Below are 23623 nucleotides of genomic sequence, written 5' to 3' on the forward strand. Positions count from 1 at the left end.
CCGAAACAAAAATCGAGCTTTTATGGATGACAATGCGCCATGTCACTGGGCCACAATTGTTCGTGATTGATTTGAAGAACATTCTGGGGAGTTCGAGTGAATGATATGGCCACTCAGATCGCCCTTCATGAATCCCAACGAACATTTATGGGACATGATGAAGAGGTCAGTTCAACCCGCCAGGATAGCTGACAGCGCTAACGCGCTGCTTCCTGGACTCTGGTAGGCGCGCCGGCCCCGGATCGAATCCGCCCGGCGGATTAACGACGACGGCCGGTGTGCCGGCCAGCCTGGATGTGGTTTTTAGGCGGTTTTCTACATCCTACTAGGTGAATACCGGGCTGGTCCCCACGTCCCGCCCCAGGTACATGACTCACAGACATCTGAAACACAGTCACACTCTTTCACGATCTACACTCGACGCCGACAACTGGGGTACACTAATTCCGTCCTGGGGGGGTTACGGGATGGGGGCAGGAAGGGCATCCAGCCACCCCTTAAAATTAACATGCCAAATCCGGTTAACCATGGCCGACACTGCGTAACCGCGGGACGAGGCGCAAGCGATAGATAGATGGAGAGGTCATTTCGTGCACAGAATCCTGCATCGGCAACACTTTCGCAATTATGGACTGCTACAGAGGCAGCATAGCTCAATATTTCTGCACGTTGTGTCCCTGCAACGTCGAGTTGCTGTACTAAACCGGGCATAAGAACGTCCGACACGATATTAGGAGGTATCCTATGACTTTTATCACCTCAGTGTAATTGTGAATCGCATGTATCCCTTCATGTTTTATGTCTTCCCCGATGGCGATGGCATTTTCCAGCAGGTTAACTGTCTGCATCACAAGGCCAGAATCGCGGTACACTGGCTTCAGGAGCATGATAATGAACTCTGGTTGATATCTTGGCCACCAAAATAGCATAATTTGAATCCGATAAAACACATCTGGAACGCTTTCAGGCACGGAGCTGTTTCGTAATTGACAGGAATTTCGTGACATGTGCGTAGACATCCGGTGATTTGTCGAATCCAGGCCATGCAGAACCGTTGATGTATTGCGCTCCATAGGTGGATCAACACGCCGTTAAGCATGTGATCATAAAGTTTTGGTTCATTAGCGGTAGCTCTGTTTCCGCCTCCTAAGGTAATAGGTCAGTGTGCCTCACTCCTATGCAGAGGATCCGAGTTCGATTCCCATTGCTGAGATGCATTTCTTTGGTGGGAGGACTGCAACGGGGTGAACTCAGCCTCATGATGCCAACCGAGGCGCTACCTGAGCGAGAAGTAGAAGCTCAGAGGTCGAGGAAACTGGCAACAGTAATGAGAACGATATACTGGCCCAATGACGCTCCGTACTGCACCCAGACGACACGGCGGCAGAGGATGACACGGCGTCCGGTCGGTACTGACTAATCTGACACGGCCAGTGGATGGAGGGTTTTCTTTTTCTTTTAAAGTGTGGCTTCGTAGCGTAAAACTGAATGTGCCGTCATAGCTCATCTTGGTCCATGAATGTAAGAGAAGCCACTGTAGTGATTACGTTGTGTAGCAAGGGGACGGAACGTTGTTGTGGGAACAGAGAACGGGTGATGGCACATATACTGCTACCACGTCTATGGCGTACTGGGAACTGCTGACGCGGTCTGTGCATTAGACAGTTGCACCGGTACCTTTCTCCACATCGATAAGGGTTATACGAGGAAAAGTCAGAGAAGAAATTGCGGGCGCTATTTCACTGTTTTGTTAAGGTTCGCAAGACCAGCGTCGAAATCGCTGCCACACTGAGAACTCGGCACAGTTTCCCATGAGCACTGTGACAACAAAGAAAGAGAAACCTCAACATGTACAGGGTATATCAAAGAGGACTTTGCAACTTTGAAAATTCGTACAAAATTGTTGATACGACTTACTGACTTAGTCTTGGTGTCATCTTCAAGGAAAACAGATCTGGTTTTGACGGTTTGGCAAGACCGTAATTCCTAAACGAACGGTTTCCACTTAGTGCGCCAGTTTTGTAGCCCCACGTTCACTGGATCTGACACCCCTTGACCTTTTCTTTTGGCGAATCATCAAGGGCACCTTCTTCGTTCCACCCTTACTTCTTCTATCAGAGCTCAGAGCTAGAATCTACCTGGCATGTTGCAGCGAGTTTGGTAAGGATTGGAATTCATATGGAATGTGTGAAACATAACCAGTGGAAGTCTTTTTTAATTTGTTTACCTACACGGTAAAAAAAAACTTGATGTATTTTGTTATATAATGACATCAAAACCATGTATGTAGGCAAATTGAGTAAATTAATATGAGTCTTCAGAATGATCAAGTCCTTTTTGATAGCCCTATAGCCATTGACAGTGACTGGGTCAAATATCTCACGAAATAAGCGTCAAACGAAAAAACTACAAAGAACGAAACTGTCTAGCTTGTAGGGGGAAACCAGATGGCGCTATGGTTGGCCCGCTAGATGGCGCTGCCATAGGTCAAACAGATACCAATTGCGTTTTTTTAATAGGAACCCCCCATTTTTATTACATATTCGTGTAGTACGTAAAGAAATGTGAATGTTTTAGTTGGACCACTTTTTTCGCTTTGTGATAGATGGCGCTGTAATAGTCACAAACGTATAAGTACGTGGTATCACGTAATATTCCGCCAGTGCGGACGGTATTTGCTTCGTGATACATTACCCGTGTTAAAATGGACCGTTTATCAACTGCGGAAAAGGTCGATATCGTGTCGATGCATGGCTATTGTGATCAAGATGCCCAACGGGCGTGTGCTATGTCTGCTGCTCGGTATCCTGGACGACATCATCCAAGTGTCCGGACCGTTCGCCGGATACTTACGTTATTTAAGGAAACAGGAAGTGTTCAGCCACATGTGAAACGTCAACCACGACCTGCAACAAATGAGGATGACCAGGTAGGTGTTTTAGCTGCTGTCGCGGTTAATCCGCACATCAGTAGCAGACAAATTGCGCGAGAATCGGGAATCTCAAAAACGTCGGTGTTGAGAATGCAACATCAACATCGATTGCACCCGTACCATATTTCTATGCACCAGGAATTGCATGGGGACGACTTTGAACGTCGTGTACAGTTCTGCCACTGGGCACAAGAGAAATTACGGGACGATTACAGATTTTTTGCACGCGTTCTATTTAGCGACGAAGCATCATTCACCAACAGCGGTAACGTAAACCAGCATAACATGCACTTTTGAGCAACGAAAAATCCTCGATGGCTGCGACAAGTGGAACATCAGCGACCTTGGCGGGTTAATGTATGGTGCGGCATTATGGGAGGAAGGATAATTGGCCCTCATTTCATCGATGGCCATCTAAATGGTGCAATGTATGCTGCTTTCCTACGTAATGTTCTACCGATGTTAGTACGTTTCACTGAATGATAAAATGGCGATATACTTCCATCATGATGGATGTCCGGCACATAGCTCGCGTGCGGTTGAGGCATATTTCATGACAGGTGGATTGGTCGTCGAAGCACCATACCATGACCCGCACGTTCACCGGATTTGATGTCCCCGAATTTCTTTCTGTGGGGAAAGTTGAAGGATATTTGCTATCGTGATCCACCGACAACGCCTGACAACATGCGTCAGCGCATTGTCAATGCATGTGCGAACATTACGGAAGGCGAACTATTCGCTGTTGAGAGGAATGTCGTTACACGTATTGCCAAATGCACTGAGGTTGAGCATTTATTGCATTAATGTGGTATTTACAGGAAATCACGCTGTAACATCATGCGTTCTCAGAAATGATAAGTTCACAAAGATACATGTATCACATTGGAACAACCGAAATAAAATGTTCAAACGTACCTACGTTCTGTATTTTACTTTAAAAAACCTATCTGTTACCAACAGTTCGTCTAAAATTGTGAGCCATATGTTTGTGACTATTACAGCGCTATCTATCACAAAGCGAAAAAAGTGGTCCAACTAAAACATTCATATTTCTTTACGTATTAGACGAATATGTAATAAAAAATGGGGGTTCCTTTTTTTAAAAAAATGCATTTTATATCCGTTTGACCTATGGCAGTGCCATCTAGCGGGCCAACCATAGCGCCATCTGGTTTCCCCCTTTAAGCTAAACAAGTTTCGTTTTTTGTAGTTTTTTCGTTTCACGCTTATTTAGTGAGATATTTGGCCCGGTCACGATCATTGGACCACCCTGTATAATGTTCGCCAATGTCACAATATTTCCTCTAACATTTGGCGATATTAAATCTACAGTTTAGTGAAGTCGCAGGCAATTACTAGGACGCCAGTGGTTTTCGGTAAATAGTCACTTGACTTAGAAAAGACTCCGTTCATTCAATTCTGTAGAAGGCAATGTGCAAGGAGACTTCAGACATAGACACATCGTTCCACGCTAGGACCACTCTTCAAAAAGAACTGTGCATTGTCAGAAGATAATATATGTTCCGGGTTTCCCGCATAAGCAGTTCTGCTGTGTGACGAATAACAGATACATCGCGGTATGAGAGTAAAATAACGCGGCAACTGGAAACGTACACGAAAATTAAGTACGCGGGAGGGTAGTCTTTTGAGCACAACGTTTAAACTGCACACTGATTGACAGTGGTATTCTGGCGGTATATGGACCAGCCGTAGTGAAACGGTGGCAACAGCCTGATCAAGGCCGCACAGGCGTGAGTGATGCTGATAGAGAAGGGAGGCCGTCGACGTCGGCCACAGGTGACGCTGTCCAGACAATCAAGGAACTGACTCGCAGTAATAGCAGATTATCCGACGATGAAGACGTTCACACAACAGATCTCGTTTGGCTCCATTACCAAGGAGAGAATTTCTGTCGTCGAAGAACTGGACGATTCGTCGTTGTCTACAGAGATTTGATGAGTATGTCGAAAAACAGTTTATTGTATCTCAGTCACTCTGAAATGGAGTCCAGTATTCAGTAAAAGTTACTTGGTCAGTCACAGTAATGTGTAATACAGTTTTTGAACTAGTCTCTTGTGTCACTATCAATAACGATGCACTGCTGTGCAGGGAAAATTTATAAAACATTGTTCAACATTTAAGGGAATGCATCTTGACCAGAACTTGAAATGGAATTCGTATATTGTAGATTTTCTTCCCCCACGAACCATGGACGAAGTGAGGGTAGCCTGCATGCCTCTACGATACAGATAGCCAGTGCAAGCACATCAGAGGGGTATCTGTGGGGAGAACAGATAGACATTTAGATTTATACACTCCTGGAAATGGAAAAAAGAACACATTGACACCGGTGTGTCAGACCCACCATACTTGCTCCGGACACTGCGAGAGGGCTGTACAAGCAATGATCACACGCACGGCACAGCGGACACACCAGGAACCGCGGTGTTGGCCGTCGAATGGCGCTAGCTGCGCAGCATTTGTGCACCGCCGCCGTCAGTGTCAGCCAGTTTGCCGTGGCATACGGAGCTCCATCGCAGTCTTTAACACTGGTAGCATGCCGCGACAGCGTGGACGTGAACCGTATGTGCAGTTGACGGACTTTGAGCGAGGGCGTATAGTGGGCATGCGGGAGGCCGGGTGGACGTACCGCCGAATTGCTCAACACGTGGGGCGTGAGGTCTCCACAGTACATCGATGTTGTCGCCAGTGGTCAGCGGAAGGTGCACGTGCCCGTCGACCTGGGACCGGACCGCAGCGACACACGGATGCACGCCAAGACCGTAGGATCCTACGCAGTGCCGTAGGGGACCGCACCGCCACTTCCCAGCAAATTAGGGACACTGTTGCTCCTGGGGTATCGGCGAGGACCATTCGCAACCGTCTCCATGAAGCTGGGCTACGGTCCCGCACACCGTTAGGCCGTCTTCCGCTCACGCCCCAACATCGTGCAGCCCGCCTCCAGTGGTGTCGCGACAGGCATGAATGGAGGGACGAATGGAGACGTGTCGTCTTCAGCGATGAGAGTCGCTTCTGCCTTGGTGCCAATGATGGTCGTATGCGTGTTTGGCACCGTGCAGGTGAGCGCCACAATCAGGACTGCATACGACCGAGGCACACAGGGCCAACACCCGGCATCATGGTGTGGGGAGCGATCTCCTACACTGGCCGTACACCACTGGTGATCGTCGAGGGGACACTGAATAGTGCACGGTACATCCAAACCGTCATCGAACCCATCGTTCTACCATTCCTAGACCGGCAAGGGAACTTGCTGTTCCAACAGGACAATGCACGTCCGCATGTATCCCGTGCCACTCAACGTGCTCTAGAAGGTGTAAGTCAACTACCCTGGCCAGCAAGATCTCCGGATCTGTCCCCCATTGAGCATGTTTGGGACTGGATGAAGCGTCGTCTCACGCGGTCTGCACGTCCAGCACGAACGCTGGTCCAACTGAGGCGCCAGGTGGAAATGGCATGGTAAGCCGTTCCACAGGACTACATCCAGCATCTCTACGATCGTCTCCATGGGAGAATAGCAGCCTGCATTGCTGCGAAAGGTGGATATACACTGTACTAGTGCCGACATTGTGCATGCTCTGTTGCCTGTGTCTATGTGCCTGTGGTTCTGTCAGTGTGATCATGTGATGTATCTGACCCCAGGAATGTGTCAATAAAGTTTCCCCTTCCTGGGACAATGAATTCACGGTGTTCTTATTTCAATTTCCAGGAGTGTATATTAATACCTTCCGCTGCTGACGGGCGTTGGTAGGCTCTATATATCAACGAGGAGAGGTGAAAATGTGTGCCCCTACCAGGACTTGAACACGGGATCTCCTGCTTACATGGCAGACGCTCTATCCATCTGAGCCACCGAGAGCACAGATGATAATGCGACTGCAGGGACTATCTCGCGCACGCCTCCCGCAAGACCCACATTCTCACCTTCTATATCCACACACTACATGTCCTAAAGAACATATAAGTGTATAGTTCTGGCAATACCGGCCATGACCTTCTTCTTCTGTGCGGATGCACACATATTACCCGAACTCTTACGGGACTTGGTAAGAATGTCTTCCACGAGTAATGAGTGTGTTGGGTAGGGACACTACGAATGTAGTGTGTGGACATATAAGGTGAGAATATGGGTCGCGCGAGATAGTCTCTGCACTCGCACTATCCTCTGTGTCCTCGGTGGCTCAGATGGATGCCGACACGGTAGCTCAGCGTGTTCGGTCAGAGAGCTGGTTGGCCTCTGTAATAAAGAAACTGAGTAGAAGGATTAACAAACGAACTTTAACGGAGGTCATGTGACGTCCGCAACGACAAAAAAAAAAAAAAAGGTTAGAGCGTCTCCCATGAAAGCAGGAGATCCCGGGTTCGAGTCCCGGTCGGGGCACACATTTTCACCTGTCCCCGTTGATATATATCAACGCTCGTCAGCAGCTGAAGATATTAATATATAATTCTAATTTAGTTCTAGACTGCTGCAGGTCCATATAAGGATAAAGATAGACATTTGTTTCCTGAAGAGCGGTGGCAGCCTTTTCAGTAGTTACAGGGGCAAAAGTCTAGATGATTGACTGATCTGACCTTGTAACGTTTGCCAACGTGGTCTCGCTATGTTGGTACTGCTAATGGCAAAACCAAGACCAAACTACATCCATTAAGTTTGCTGGGGACATGTAGATCTACTGTATGACTTAATGATGGTTACATCTTCCTGGGTAAAATATTCTCGAGGTAAAATAGCCCTGGACGGGGACTACTCAGGAGGGTATCGTCATGAGGAAAAACAAAACTCGCGTTCCACGTGTGGAGTCTGGAATGTTAGACCCGTGGATCGGATATGTAGGTAAGATAGTTTAAAAAGGAAAAGAGTTTAGTTGAAGATCGATATTGTGAGAATTAGTGAAGTGTGATGGCAGGAATAACACAAGTACTGCTCAGTAAAAACACAAAACCGAATAGATGTAATGCATGAGTGCTTTATCATAGCCAAGCTAGACATCAATACTCACCACAGTAGCACAAGTTCAATTATCAACTAGATCCACAGATGATTAAAAGATGTGAGACTGTACAATGAGATAAAAGAAATATTTCAGTTCGTTAAAGGAGAGGAAAATTTGTTTGTTTGGGGGGGGGGGGGGTCGGTATTCAAAGTAGGAAATTGAAGAGAAGGAAAAATAGAGAACATGGATAAGAGGAAGAACTGAAAGGGGAAGCCGCCTGGTAGATATTTTTACGGGGCACACGCCAGTGATTACAAACACTTGGTGTAAGAATCATGAGAGAAGGTTGTGTATGTGGAAAAGACACTAGGGGGTTTCAGATTACATAACAGTGAAAGCAGCAAAGAATCAAACAGCCAAAATGTCAAGACCAGGTAGAAACCCTTGGATATCACATTAAGTATTGAATGTAACTGACGGAACGAAAAAATATAAAAACGCAGCAAGTGAAGCGGGTGATAGAGAATACAGACGTCTAGAAAATAAGACTGTCAGAAAGCGCAAAATGGCTAAGCAGGAGTGGCTAGAAGGCAAGAGCTAGGCTGTTGCAAACGGCAGAGTAAGGGAAGGGAAATGCCCCCTATAGGAAAATTAAAGAGATCTTTGAAGAAACGAGCAGCAGCTGTATGAATATCAAGGGCTCAGGTGGCAAGCAAGTGCCTAGGAGAGAAGGGAAAGCTGAAGTTGGAGGCGTTTTGAAGTGGTACAGCATTCTGAATTTCATGTTTCCTAATACACTACTGTCCATTAAAATTTCTACACCAAGAAGAAATGCAGATGATAAATGGGTATTCGTTGGACAAATATACACTCCTGGAAATTGAAATAAGAACACCGTGAATTCATTGTCCCAGGAAGGGGAAACTTTATTGACACATTCCTGGGGTCAGATACATCACATGATCACACCGACAGAACCACAGGCACATAGACACAGGCAACAGAGCATGCACAATGTCGGCACTAGTACAGTGTATATCCACCTTTCGCAGCAGTGCAGGCTGCTATTCTCCCATGGAGACGATCGTAGAGATGCTGGATGTAGTCCTGTGGAACGGCTTGCCATGCCATTTCCACCTGGCGCCTCAGTTGGACCAGCGTTCGTGCTGGACGTGCAGACCGCGTGAGACGACGCTTCATCCAGTCCCAAACATGCTCAATGGGGGACAGACCAGGAGATCTTGCTGGCCAGGGTAGTTGACTCACACCTTCTAGAGCACGTTGGGTGGCACGGGATACATGCGAACGTGCATTGTCCTGTTGGAACAGCAAGTTCCCTTGCCGGTCTAGGAATGGTAGAACGATGGGTTCGATGACGGTTTGGATGTACCGTGCACTATTCAGTGTCCCCTCGACGATCACCAGTGGTGTACGGCCAGTGTAGGAGATCGCTCCCCACACCATGATGCCGGGTGTTGGCCCTGTGTGCCTCGGTCGTATGCAGTCCTGATTGTGGCGCTCACCCGCACGGCGCCAAACACGCATACGACCATCATTGGCACCAAGGCAGAAGCGACTCTCATCGCTGAAGACGACACGTCTCCATTCGTCCCTCCATTCACGCCTGTCGCGACACCACTGGAGGCGGGCTGCACGATGTTGGGGCGTGAGCGGAAGACGGCCTAACGGTGTGCGGGACCGTAGCCCAGCTTCATGGAGACGGTTGCGAATGGTCCTCGCCGATACCCCAGGAGCAACAGTGTCCCTAATTTGCTGGGAAGTGGCGGTGCGGTCCCCTACGGCACTGCGTAGGATCCTACGGTCTTGGCGTGCATCCGTGCGTCGCTGCGGTCCGGTCCCAGGTCGACGGGCACGTGCACCTTCCGCCGACCACTGGCGACAACATCGATGTACTGTGGAGACCTCATGCCCCACGTGTTGAGCAATTCGGCGATACGTCCACCCGGCCTCCCGCATGCCCACTATACGCCCTCGCTCAAAGTCCGTCAACTGCACATACGGTTCACGTCCACGCTGTCGCGGCATGCTACCAGTGTTAAAGACTGCGATGGAGCTCCGTATGCCACGGCAAACTGGCTGACACTGACGGCGGCGGTGCACAAATGCTGCGCAGCTAGCGCCATTCGACGGCCAACACCGCGGTTCCTGGTGTGTCCGCTGTGCCGTGCGTGTGATCATTGCTTGTACAGCCCTCTCGCAGTGTCCAGAGCAAGTATGGTGCGTCTGACACACCGGTGTCAATGTGTTCTTTTTTCCATTTCCAGGAGTGTATTATACTAGAACTACCATGTGATTACATTTTCACGCAATTTGGGTGCATAGATCCTGAGAAATCAGTACCCATAACAACCACCTCTGGCCGTAATATGGCCTTGATACGCCTGGGTATTGAGTCAAACAGAACTTGGTGGAATGTACAGGTAGCTTCAACACGATACCACAGTTTATCAAGAGTAGTGACTGGCGTATTGTGACGAGCCAGTTGCTCGCCCACCATTGACCAGACGTTTTCGATTGCTGAGAGATATGGAGAATGTGCTGTCCAGGGCAGCAGTCGAACATTTTCTGTATCCAGAAAGGCCCGTACAGGACCTGCAACACGCGGTCGTGCATTATCCTGCTGAAATTTAGGGTTTCGCAGGGATCGAATGAAGGGTAGAGCCACGGGTCGTAACACTTCTAAAATGTAACGTCCACTGTTCAAAGTGCCGTCAGTGCGAACAAGAGGTGACCGAGGCGTGTAACCAATGGCACCCCATATCTTCACGCCGGGTGATATGCCAGTATGGCGATGACGAATACACGCTTCCAATGTGCGTTCACCGCGATGTAGCCAAATACGGATGCGACCATCACGATGCTGTAAATAGAACCTGGATTCATCCGAAAAAAATGACGTTTTGCCATTCGTGCACCCAGATTCGTCGTTGAGTACACCATCGCAGGCGCTCCTGTCTGTGATGCAGCGTCAAGGGTAACCTCAGCCACGGTCTCCGAGCTGATAGTCCATGCTGCTACAAACGTCGTCGAACTGTTCGTGCAGATGGTTGATGTCTTGCAAACGTCCCCATCTGTTGAGTCAGGGATCGAGACGTGGCTGCACGATCCGTTACAGCCATGCGGATAAGATGCCTGTCATCTCGACTGCTAGTGATACGAGGCCGTTGGCATCCAGCACGGCGTTCCGTATTACTCTCCTGAACCCACCGATTCCATATTCTGCTAACAGTCATTGGATCTCGACCAATGCGAGCAGCAATGTCGCGATACGATACATCGCAATCGCGATAGGCTACAATCCGACGTTTATCAAAGTCGGAAACGTGATGGTAAGCATTTCTCCTCTTTACACGAGGCATCACAACAACGTTTCACCAGGAAACGCCGGTCAACTGCTGTTTGTGTATGAGAAATCGGTTGGAAACTTTCCTCATGTCAGCACGTTGATGGTGTCGCCACCGGCGCCAACCTTGTGTGAATGCTCTGAAAAGCTAATCATTTGCATATCACAGCATCTTCTTCCTGTCGGTTAAATTTCGCGTCTGTAGCACGTCATCTTCGTGGTGTAGCAATTTCAATGGCCAGTAGTGTAATCAGCGGTTGGTGAAGATCCGTATTTCCGTAGTGGCACTCACTCATTTGCACTACTTTACTAGGCTTCACAGTTCTTGGATTCCCTGACTGTGCGATCATGTCCAGCACTGCACATCTCATTGTGTAGTGTCACTAGGTACAGATCCTGTCGCTGAGGGAGTGCTTCCCACCCGTTCTGCCCGCAGCTGGTGGGCTTGGGAGGGATGACGCTGATCGCCGGCTTCCTGGCGTTCAACGGCGGCTCGCTGGGCCGCATGTCTGGGCCCGGCGACAGCCAGCTGGTGGCGCGGGTCATGGTCAACACGGTTATGGGCGGCGCCGGCGGCTCCCTGATGGCGCTGGCCGTCGCCAGGGTGGGTCTCGCGGGGGCGCCAGCGGCCTTCGGCTTCGCCAACACGCTCAACGCCTCCTTCGCCGGCATGGTGAGTCCCTGCGTGTGCTGGCGCTCCCCTGTCGCCCAGAAAATATCCTCGGGTTTCTAGGCAAGGTGACGAGTCCAGTTCGATGACTGGCTCTCCATCTACCTCAGATGTTCCCAACAAAACTAGTAGTATCCTTAGGTTTCTAGGCAAGGTGACAGTTCCAATTCGCACTCCATTTTTCTACGAGTGGCCTTTCTATCTTTCTGTAACCCTCCAAACTGTGGAGTCACGTGTGCTCGCAGCTTGGCTTCCAACCAGCTTGACTTCCAAACAAAACTAGTAGTGTCCTTGGGTTTCTAGGCAAGGTGACGAGTCCAGTTCGATGACTGGGTCTCCATCTCCCTCAGATGCTCCAAACAAATCTAGTAGTATCCTTGGGTTTCTAGGCAAGGTGACAGATCCAATTCGCACTCCATTTTTCGACGAGTGGCCTTTCTATCTTTCTGTAACTCTCCAAACTGTGGAGTCACGTGTGCTCGCAGCTTGGCTTCCAACCAGTTTGGCTACAAAACAAATCTAGTAGTGTCCTTGGGTTTCTAGGCAAGGTGACGAGTCCAGTTCGATGACTGGGTCTCCATCTCCCTCATATGCTCCAAACAAATCTAGTACTATCCTTGTGTTTCTAGGCAAGGTGACAAACCTAAGTCTTACTCCATGTTTCGACGAGTGGCCTTTCTATCTTTCTGAAATTCCCCAAAATGTTAAGTCACGTGTGCTTGCAGCTTGGCTTCCAACCAGCTTGGCTTCCAAACAAATCTAGTATTGTCCTTGGGTTTCTAGGCAAGGTGACGAGTCCAGTTCGATGACTGGCTCTCCATCTCCCTAAGTTGCTCCAAACAAATCTAGTAGTATCCTTGGGTTTCTAGGCAAGGTGACAGATCCAATACACACTCCATGTTTCGACGAGTGGCCTTTCTATCTTTCTGAAATTCCCCAAAATGTTAAGTCACGTGTGCTCGCAGCTTGGCTTCCAACCAGCTTGGCTACCAAACAAATCTAGTAGTCCAGAATGAGATTTTCACTCTGCAGCGGAGTGTGCGCTGATATGAAACTTCCTGGTGGATTAAAACTGTGTGCCCGACCGAAACTCGAACTCGGGACCTTTGCCTTTCACGGGCGAGTGCTCTACCATCTGAGCTACCGAAGCACGACTCACGCCCGGTACTCACAGCTTCACTTCTACCAGTACCTCGTCTCCTACCTTCCAAACTTTACAGAAGCTCTCCTGCGAACCTTGTAGAACTAGCACTCCTGAAAGAAAGGATATTGCGGAGATATGGCTTAGCCACAGCCTGGGGGATGTTTCCAGAATGAGATTTTCACTCTGCAGCGGAGTGTGCGCTGGTATGAAACTTCCTGGCAGATTAAAACTGTGTGCCTCACCGAGACTCGAACTCGGGAAGTTTGGAAGTTAGGAGACGAGGTACGGGCAGAAGTGAAGCTGTGAGTACGGGGCGTGAGTCGTGCTTCGGTAGCTCAGATGGTAGAGCACTTGCAGAAGTACCACAACGCAATGTGGCGGGGTCTCGACTAATGTCTTAAGCAGTGCTGGAGGGAACTGACATCATGAATCCTGCAGGACTGTTCATAAATTCGTGAGAGTATGAGGGGGTGGAGATCTCTTCTGAACAGCACGTCGCAAGGTATCCCAGATATGCTTAGTAATGTTCATGTCTGAGAGATTTGGTGGCCAGCGGAAGTGTTTAAACTCAGAAGAATTTTCCTGGAGCGTCTCTCTATCATTCCTGCTGGTATTGCCGAAGTCCATCGGAATGTGCAACGGACATGAGTGCATGCAGGTGACCAGACAGGATGCTTACATATGTGTCACCTTGTCAGATTCGTATCTAAACGTATCAGAGGTCCCATATCACCCCAACTGCACACGCCCCACACTATAACAGAGCCTCCATCAGCTTGAACAGTCCCCTACTGACATGCAGGGTCAATGGATTCGTGAGGTTGTCTTTATACTCGTACACGTCCATTGTCTAGATAGAATTTGAAACAAGACTCGTCCGACCAGGTGACATGTATCCAGTCATCAACAGTCCACAGTCAGTGTTGATAGACCTTAGTGAGATGTAAAGCTTTGTGTTGTGCAGTCATCAAGGGGTCACGAGTGGGCCTTCGGCACTGAAAGCCCATATCAATGATGTTTTGTTGACACTTGTTGATGGCCCAGCATTAAAATCTCAACACTCTATGGAAGGGGTACACTTATGTTGTCATGATGAATGATTCTCTTCAGTCGTTGGTACCATTCTTGCAGAATATTTTTCCGGCCACAGCAATGTCGGAGATTTGATGTTTTACCAGATTCCTTATATTCACATTACACTCATGAAATGGTCGTAGGGGAAAATCCCCACTTCATCAATACCTCGTAGATGCTGTGTCCCATCGCTCGTGCGCTGACTATAACACCACATTTAAACTCACTTAAATCTTGGTAACTTGCCACTGTAGCAGCAGTAACTGATCTAACAACTGCGCCAGACACTCGTCTTCTCGTATATAGGCACTGACATCCGCAGCACTGTATTCTGCATGTTTACATATCTCTGTGTGTGAATATGCCTGCCCATACCAGTTTCAAAAATGGTTCAAATGGCTCTAAGCACTATGGGACTTAACATCTGAGGTCATCAGTCCCCTAGACTTAGAACTGCTTAAACCTATCTAAGGACGTGATACACATCCACGCCCGAGGCAGGATTCGAATCTGCGACTGTAGCAGCAGTGCGGTTCCAGACTGTAGCACCTAGAATCACTCGGCCCCAGCGGCCGGCCTATACCAGTTTCTTTGGCGCTTTTCATAGCATGCTGGTATCTGTTACATACTTTGATACCATTTGTCTTTATGCACCCAAGGCGTTAGTCTGTAAGCTCACATTTTCTTGGTATTTTCTATTTCTGATGCACAAGATGACTAGTGACATCTTAGCATTGTGTGCTGGATCTCAAACTCTGCTTAAATTTAAACCACCACCTCTGTTTATAGGGATGGTCGACTTCGAGAGACTCCTTATTTATTCCACTACAGAAATTTGGAGCCAGCACTTTGCTATTGCTCTCGTTGGTGCCTCATTACATGATCACATTCCAGGCAGCTAACTTGGTGGTGCATTTTATTAGGTATTCTCCTGATTTCTTTGTGCCTTACATCGACTCTCTATGTATGAACTGCCACATTTCTACAGTATACGGCACGCTCCAGTTTTCAGAGGCCTAGAACGTTTAATAATTGTCGATGGTAGTGGAAAGCGACACTACCTGTTGAAAATGGAGCCCACTTGGTCTTGTCACAGTAGACTAAAACACCATAGGCCTACGGGCCACAACACCAGCCCTGCCCCACGCCACACAATAGTTTCCAGTAGCCAATGCCATACACTCTAACTGCAGTCACAAATAAAGTAAATGAGAACATCAACGAAACTACTGAAGACAACTGTAATTGTTAGTGAGCAAACAGAGCCAAACACTTCCTGAGACACAATTGGCATACAGCACCATTCCAAGATGACAACATTGTCGTCACTGAGCCAAACTGGAAGGAAAGTGCTGTAGCCAATAATTTCATACCAATCATAACTCATTTGATGCAGCGTATGTCACAGTGGTGATGGAACAATCAACCCACTTCCCTGCAGAGTGAGGAAAGGATGATGAAATTGTTCTAATTGCAATAAAAGAAGTCATGTTGCCACTCTGCTGAAAGGCTGGTAGAACTATTACTGCCAACAACACCCTCCTGAAACAGACACAACCAGCCATAGCCACATGCCTGGCAAACATTTCCAAAACTATTCTGCACATGGTCAAGTATCCTATTTCACAGCAACAGGCAGAGGTAGTGGTATTTCACAGGCTCAGAATTACAGACCCAGTTACCTACTGGCAGCTCTCTCCAAACTACTCAAAGGTATATAGTTGTAGAGGCAGCAGCAGCATCACAGTAGCTTGTAGATGCTACTTTCAGAGTAGTAGTTCAGATTTCAGTGCAGGCACTTCACTGTAGTACGCTGTATGGTTACTGGAGGCTTCGAATACTACAGTGTCCTACTAGTGCCTTAGTATTACTAGATGTCTTCACTATGTCTGACAGCATTTGTTACAATGACCTTTCCTACAAGTTACTTGTTTTAGGGTCCCAATGCCACATGTCTGCCACCTTGACTCCAACACAGTCGAGTACAGACTCCTGATGAAAGCTAGCTCGTGTGTGTCAGTAGCAAGGATCCCACAGTAATGCTCCAAGGAAATCAAATATTCTTTTGGCAATGATGGGGCCTGATGATGGCAGTAATGTGTCACTGAAACTAGTTGTGTGACAGAATAAAGAGATTCTCAAGATACAGCTGTGTTGGTACTTTTCCTCATAAGTATCATTGGCTGAATAAGATGATCATCTATAAACTGTACGTAGAAGTTTATTGGGAGGATAGAAGAGTTGCTTAGGCAACCACCTCACAGGCTCTGGGCATCATGTAAGCAATAATACAATAGGATGTATAACCTGTGGAACTGACTTAGGGGCAGAAGAAAACCATCTCAAACCACAGACTGCCTTAAAGCTTTTGGCTACAGTGAGGACCTCTCATGTAACCTCATGGAGCTGCATTTCCATGGACCCAGAGTAACCTGTTTACATAGAGTTATGGACATGTCCTGGAGTGCTACTTGCACTGATTGCCAGTGAATGAAAAGAAGAAGGGAAAGTCCACACACCCACACCTACCATGAACATGAGAAAATGAAGGACATTAGCTCATCTGCAAATGGCTGGCTGTACAGCACAAGTGGAAAAACATGGGAAGACTGGTGTTCATTTGTTAGTAATAGTGTCATTAAAATTTTTCCACCATATTTTGTAATTACTTTATCACTTTAATTTTCTTAATTTTCTCCTTTATGTTTGTTAGTTTTATATTAATTTAATTTTAAGTTTAAGAACTGCTTTACATACTTAAACTAAATCAGAACTCTTTGGACCCAAGAGAGTTGTGGATAGCCAGAGACATTTAAGGAGGCGACAAAAGAAAGTGGAGTTTTGTTAAAAATTTAGCTATATATTTAGAAGTCTGCTGTAGCATCAAGGATGAAGACTATTCACAGCAATGCTACCATACCAGAGTAATTACACACACACACACACACACACACACACACACACCACCACCACCGCCGCCGCCGCCGCCGCCGCCGCCGCCGCCGCCGCCGCCGCCACTGTTGTCAGTCTCACAGCGGCCACAGGCATGTACACATGGGTGTTTGTATGGTTGTGTGTGTGAATGTGTACTTATGCTAAGGAAAGAGCAAGAGCTTGAAAGCTAGTGGAATACTGTTTTCTGTTTGCATTTTTCTATGGAATACACATCAGTTATATATAACAGAGGGAAACATTCCACGTGGAAAAAATATATCTAAAAAGAAAGATGATGAGACTTACCAAACAAAAGCGCTGGCAGGTCGATAGACACACAAACAAACACAAATATACACACAAAATTCAAGCTTTCGCAACAAACTGTTGCCTCATCAGGAAAGAGGGAAGGAGAGGGAAAGACGAAAAGACGAAAAGACGAAAAGACGAAAAGACGAAAGGATGTGGGTAACCCGGAAGGTGTACACGATCAAAGGCAGAGCCACGTGTGAAAGCACCCACGTGATTTACCAACTGACCTGCCTACACTGTGATGCATTCTATGTGGGAATGACCAGCAACAAACTGTCCATTCGCATGAATGGACACAGGCAGACAGTGTTTGTTGGTAATGAGGATCACCCTGTGGCTAAACATGCCTTGGTGCACAGCCAGCACATCTTGGCACAGTGTTACACCGTCCGGGTTATCTGGATACTTCCCACCAACACCAACCTATCCGAACTCCGGAGATGGGAACTTGCCCTTCAGTATATCCTCTCTTCTCGTTATCCGCCAGGCCTCAATCTCCGCTAATTTCCAGTTGCCGCCACTCATACCTCACCTGTCTCTCAACAACTTCTTTGCCTCTACTCTTCCACCTCGACTGACATCTCTGCCCAAACTCTTTGTCTTTAAATATGTCTGCTTGTGTCTGTATGGGTGGATGGATATGTGTGTGTGTGCGAGTGTATACCTGTCCCTTTTTTCCCCCTAAGGTAAGTCTTTCCGCTCCCGGGATTGGAATGACTCCAAAACCCACATCCTTTCGTCTTTCCCTCTCCTTCCCTCTTTCCTGATGAGGCAACAGTTTGTTGCGAAAGCTTGAATTTTGTGTGTATATTTGTGTTTGTTTGTGTGTCTATCGACCTGCCAGCGCTTTTGTTTGGTAAGTCTCATCATCTTTCTTTTTATATATATATATATATATATATATATATATATATATATATATATATATATATATATATATATATATATATATGAGCAGTCACCTTCCTTCATTGTACGTATTATTCCATCCAGGAATTTCCATTGTCATTATCATAACAGTGTGCTATATAAAATATGTAACTGAAATAAATAAATAAATAAGCAAATAAATGCACATTGATGACACAGGAATCAAGCCACATTGTGAAACCACACATGGGCTACCAACTGCAGAAACTTGTTTGAGACAACCCAGCTGCTTGGACTCTCAAGCAATACCTCATAATTACAGCTTCCACACCATTGACGACCACACAATGCACAGTTCCCATAGGTCTGCTGCTCTACTGAATGAAGTGGCATGGTGTAGTATCTCAGTGACACAATGGTCAATACCTAAAAATGTGTCAACACATCATAGATGTCTGAAACCCACTGGATGCCTTGGTATGTTGTATCCCCTACTGAATCCTTTTTCAATTCTGCCTTCATATCTCAGCATCACTCTGTATATGCCACAGCTTCGTCCTGTGCCCCAATACACCACTTTTTTGTGACATCTAAACAATACAAAGAGTGCAAAGCTGACCAGAGCTGCTCATTCTGAGGAGATTCCCATTGGCCCAGCTATATGAGTTGGTAGATATTCCACAACTATGGCACTACTTGGCAGTAACTGTCTGAAGGCTAGAACTGTGTGCCAGACTAAGACTTGAACTTGGGACTTTTGTCTTTTGTAGGCAAGTGCTCTACTGACTGAGCTGCCCTATTGTGGCTTATAACCTGTCATTACAGCCATACTTCTGCAGGTACCTCATCTACCGTCTTACAAACTTCACAGAAGTTCCTCTGCAAAACTTGTAAGACTAGCACTCCTGGAAGAAAGGATAAGCAGAGACGTGGCTTAACCACAGCCTGGGGGTTGTTTTCAGAATGCAGTTTTCACTCTTCAGCTGAGTATGCATTGATATGAAACTGTGTGCTGGACCAAGATGCAGGATCTTTGCCTTGTATGGGAAAGTGCTCTACTGACTGAGATAAATATAAATGTGCTTCTGGTCAGGGCCTCCCAATGGGTAAACCAATCACCTGGTGCAAGAGTTTTTAGTTGACGTCACTTTGGTGACTTGCGTGTCGATGAGGATGATATGATGATAAAGACAACATGACACATAGTCCCCAAATGGAGAAAATCTCTGACACAGATAGAAATCAAACCTAGGCCCCTTGCATGGCATTCTGCCATGCTGACCACTCAGCTATGGAGGCAGAGACTGACTGAGCTACCAAAGCATGGCTTGTGACCCATCTGCACAGCCTTACATCTGCTTGTATCTTATCTCCTACCTTGCCAGAAAATTTCTTATCAGTGAACACTCCACTGCAGAGTGAAAACGTCATATCCTTTCTTCCAGTAGTGCTAATCTTGGAGTTCCACAGGAGAGCTTCTGAGATGTCTGGAAGGTCAGAGATGAGGTTCTGGCAAAAGTAAGGATGTGAGTCAGTAGAGCTCTTAACCACAACATGGAAAGGCCCTAAGTCTTGGTCTGGCACACAGTTTTCATCTGCAAGGAAGTTTCATATCACTGCACACTCTGCTACAGAGTGAAAATCTCATTCTAGGTTGCTGCTGGTTCCTGTCCTTTACAATAAGTAAGAGACCTCTTTAATCACTATTTGCAAGGCAAAATGTGCAACTGTAAATAAAGTATAAGCTTATGTTTAAGATGTCCAATATCATAAAATATGCTGTGTGTACATTTTCCAGTGGTCAGATTAATAAATAACAAAGAAATTGGTGCTGGTGCTCCATCTTTAATGACCTTCTTGTCAACATGTTATTTTACATTTCCTCTTCTTCCTCCTGAAATTCAGGGTAGTTGGGTACCAGTAATGTAAGTAATTTTATAAGTCTAGTTTGTGGCCATTTCCTTTAAAAGAATAATATTCTGATTTTTTTTCCTGAGTTATTCCAGTTTTAAGTGTGCTTAAGTACTTAAGTGTACTTTAAAACACAGAAGCTTATGTATTTTACAGTGCAGGGCCTGTGTGTTCCTCATGTGTATCACAATGTTGTCTAGTGACTGCAGTGGCCCTTCATTGTGCATTGATGGACAAATGATTACTAATTAAGTGAATAAAATCTGTGTATGTGTGCTTTTATTTATGTTGCAATCATTTTAGCTGTATTCCTGCTAACAAAATAGTATAAATAAGTGTCTTTATTTTCTGTTCATCTTGCAGGTATCGGTGTGTGCTGCAGCTGACATAATGACCTTCTGGTCAAGTTTCACATCAGGCATTGTAGCTGCTGTTGTGTACCTGACACTCCATAATCTGGTTATATACTGTAGAGGTAGGTAGAATTATAGTATTTTATGGGTCTTCCAAGGTAGGAGAAAATTAAGTGATTTTAATATAGAAAAGAGATTACAAATGTTAGTTACTTCTGGACAATTACATAGATATTATAGAAACTGAAATCTGTGATTAGTATTTAGACAAACTGAAACCATTTAAAAGTGTGAAACTATTTCTGACACTATTTTCAGTGGACGACCCATTAGACACTGTGGGAGTACATCTTGGAGGTGGGCTCTGGGGAGTTTTTGTAGCAGCTTTCTTTGCTGAAGGTGGACTTGTGTATGGAATCAGCTATGAGTCATCCATGGTAAGTCTTTCCACATTTCAACAACTTCAGTTTTAAGTGTACTGTAACAAACAAAATATTATGTATTTTACCCAATGTGGAAAAGGGGGAGTGGGCTGTGTGTTCTTCATGAGTATCATAATTTTGTTGGGTGGGGGTGTGTTCTCACAAGTATCAAAATGTCGTGCAGTGACAATAGTTATATTGAGTAATAAAACAGCTCTCATGAAGTGACAAAATATGTAACAAGGCGGCTTTCACATATAACCCTTCAGTATTATGTCATAAGTTGAAAAAGATTCCATTTCTCCTGATGCTTATATTAACAGAAGAATTTTCTTGTGATGACAAGAGAATTCTTCATTGTGTTGTAATGAAACATACTTTAATTTTGGTGTATAACTTCGCAAGAGTTCAGTACATACAGAAGATTTTAGCTCTCAGTGTGAACATGGGAGAGCACTCCTCCCACAGAGCAAGTGCATAGGAACTGCCATTCAGTGACTGAAATATGGAAAAAGGTCACCAGCACTAAAGAGCCATGGTTCACATCACTAAACATCAGTGGCAGAATATGAGCTCTGTATGGTGGCTTGCAGAGTGTATATGAATATGAAGATGTAGATCCAAGTGTGGTTTGTGTAATTTTCTTTGTGTGTGTGTGTGGGGGGGGGGGGGGGGGAGGGAAGGGACAGGCAACCTCTCCTCCCCATCATTGGGCATACCTTTGTTTTCATTAATAAGTGTTGGTGTGGTACTAAGTCAAACATTTTTCTAATGTCAAGAAATGACATCTTCACTCTTTTGCCTTATTTATTTATTCACCCACAGGTCATCTCCCCAGGATTTGTCTTTGAAATATAATGAAAGTAAAAAGCTCAAAAATACATACACATGGAACAGGTAAATATGTTTACACGGATAGGACAGGCTTTACTCCATGGCTTTCAGGATGTCGTGTGAGAAAACTGTGAGTTGGGTTTCAGTACAGAGATGTTTTTGTAATCCATGTTCATTGTTATGGCAATGTTCATTCTGTTCAGAATATCACATTGTGTTTTAATTGAGAATTCTTAGATTCTACAATATCTGAATGTTACTGATACTAGATGGTAGTTTTGTATATCACTTTTCCTCCCTTTCTTGTGCTAGGCAAGTGTGACCTATACTTTCTTCTAGCCAATGGGCACAGCATCTTGTTCAAGGGATCTATGATACATTATGGTTAAGAGAGGGGCTAACTCAGTTGCCAATTCTGTAGGAAATCTGACAGGGACTCCATCAGGCTGTGTTCAGTTTTAGCAATTTCAACTATTTTTCAAATCAAATCCTAATATATATACCACTCAACTTTTTAGTAGTTCCAGAATTACACTGGGGCAGAACTCCTTGCTCTTCCTCACTTTTAAAGTAACATTTGAAAATTGATCAGTACTTCTGCTTTTGATTTGCTATCCTCAATTTTGGTTCATATGTCATTCATAAGTGTATGGACACCAAATCATGTGGCACTACCACCCTTAACACTTGTCTGGAATTTTCTTTGGGTTTTGTGATATATATTTCGATAATATAACAATATTATGAAAAGAATAGTTGTAAATAGTCTTCACGGGTTTGCCACCAGATCACATTGTGCAAATTCCACAATATTTTCTTGGAGCAACTGTCTGACATCTTCAGGTGGTTCAACCTTGCTGGTGGCTAGGTATGACTGACGGTATCTGCACATCAATGCCCCATTTCTAGCACATGTGTGCAAAGAATGCGCAGACACGGAAATCACGCATGCACAATGATTTGCAGTTAGATGGTGCTACATTCAAACTCCCTATGCCGAAAATCACAGAGCCACTCTCCAGCGCGTACGCTGTTCGCAGCGTTTGCCAACAGTGCGGCCAGATGTTACTCACCGACAGCTGTACTAGACCAATGTTATGATGGGCCTGTTATCGAAGAATCTTGATTTTCATGTCATGATTTAATAGCAGCCAATGCAGGGTTCCAAGCTGTGCTCAGTTGAAATACCATATCCTTGTTGATGAGATGAGATGAGCCAATATGGCACCATCTAACTGCAAATCATTGCACATGCGTGATTTCTGTACTGCATCCAGTACTTGGATAACTATTCTTATAAACTTGAGATAGAATTCCTCATGTGCTTATGCCCAGATGCCCAGGGGTAAATGTTTTGTATTCCTCCATGAAGTGTGTCACTTCTGCTTTTCATCTACTTTGCCTTTCTACTTGTTTTAATTGCCTGTTTACTTTAGTAATGATTGTCACTACAAATGACAGCACTTTCAGTGTGAACATTCTCAAGCAGATCAGGTCCATTTGTTGCCATTAGATCTGATAAATTTCCACCGTGACTGGGCTTTTGACCTAACTGTCTTAAGCAGCTGAAGCAGAGAAGATTGAGATCCCCGCTTACAGGTCAGTTATGTGATGAACTGGTCATACTATGTGCCGGAAAGTGGCTATTGTGACAGTAACATGACAGAAATTGAGGAGGAGGATCTCTGTAAAATTTACATTTATTCATCATAAATTATTACACAACCAGCTGACAACTGAGTTCTGTTTTTAAATGTCAATGCACTTGAAATTGTGTGGCCGGGATGAATGCTGTTAGAATTAATAATTCACACTTTGTTGCACAACTCAAATACTGGTCCC

General features: G+C 45.7%; 1 protein-coding gene across 1 annotated transcript in view; it reads left to right on the forward strand.

Annotated features, from left to right (window-relative positions):
* Positions 1-23623, forward strand: part of LOC126201595 (putative ammonium transporter 1) — a 362485-nt gene that overhangs the window by 278705 nt on the left and 60157 nt on the right. The window contains exons 6-8 of the mRNA XM_049936797.1: positions 11694-11930; positions 20536-20647; positions 20844-20962. Of these exons, the coding sequence (XP_049792754.1) occupies positions 11694-11930; positions 20536-20647; positions 20844-20962 (468 nt within the window). The remainder of the gene's footprint in view (positions 1-11693; positions 11931-20535; positions 20648-20843; positions 20963-23623) is intronic.

The sequence above is a fragment of the Schistocerca nitens genome, chromosome 1 (genome assembly GCF_023898315.1).
Source record: "Schistocerca nitens isolate TAMUIC-IGC-003100 chromosome 1, iqSchNite1.1, whole genome shotgun sequence".
In the NCBI taxonomy this organism is placed as follows: domain Eukaryota; kingdom Metazoa; phylum Arthropoda; class Insecta; order Orthoptera; family Acrididae; genus Schistocerca; species Schistocerca nitens.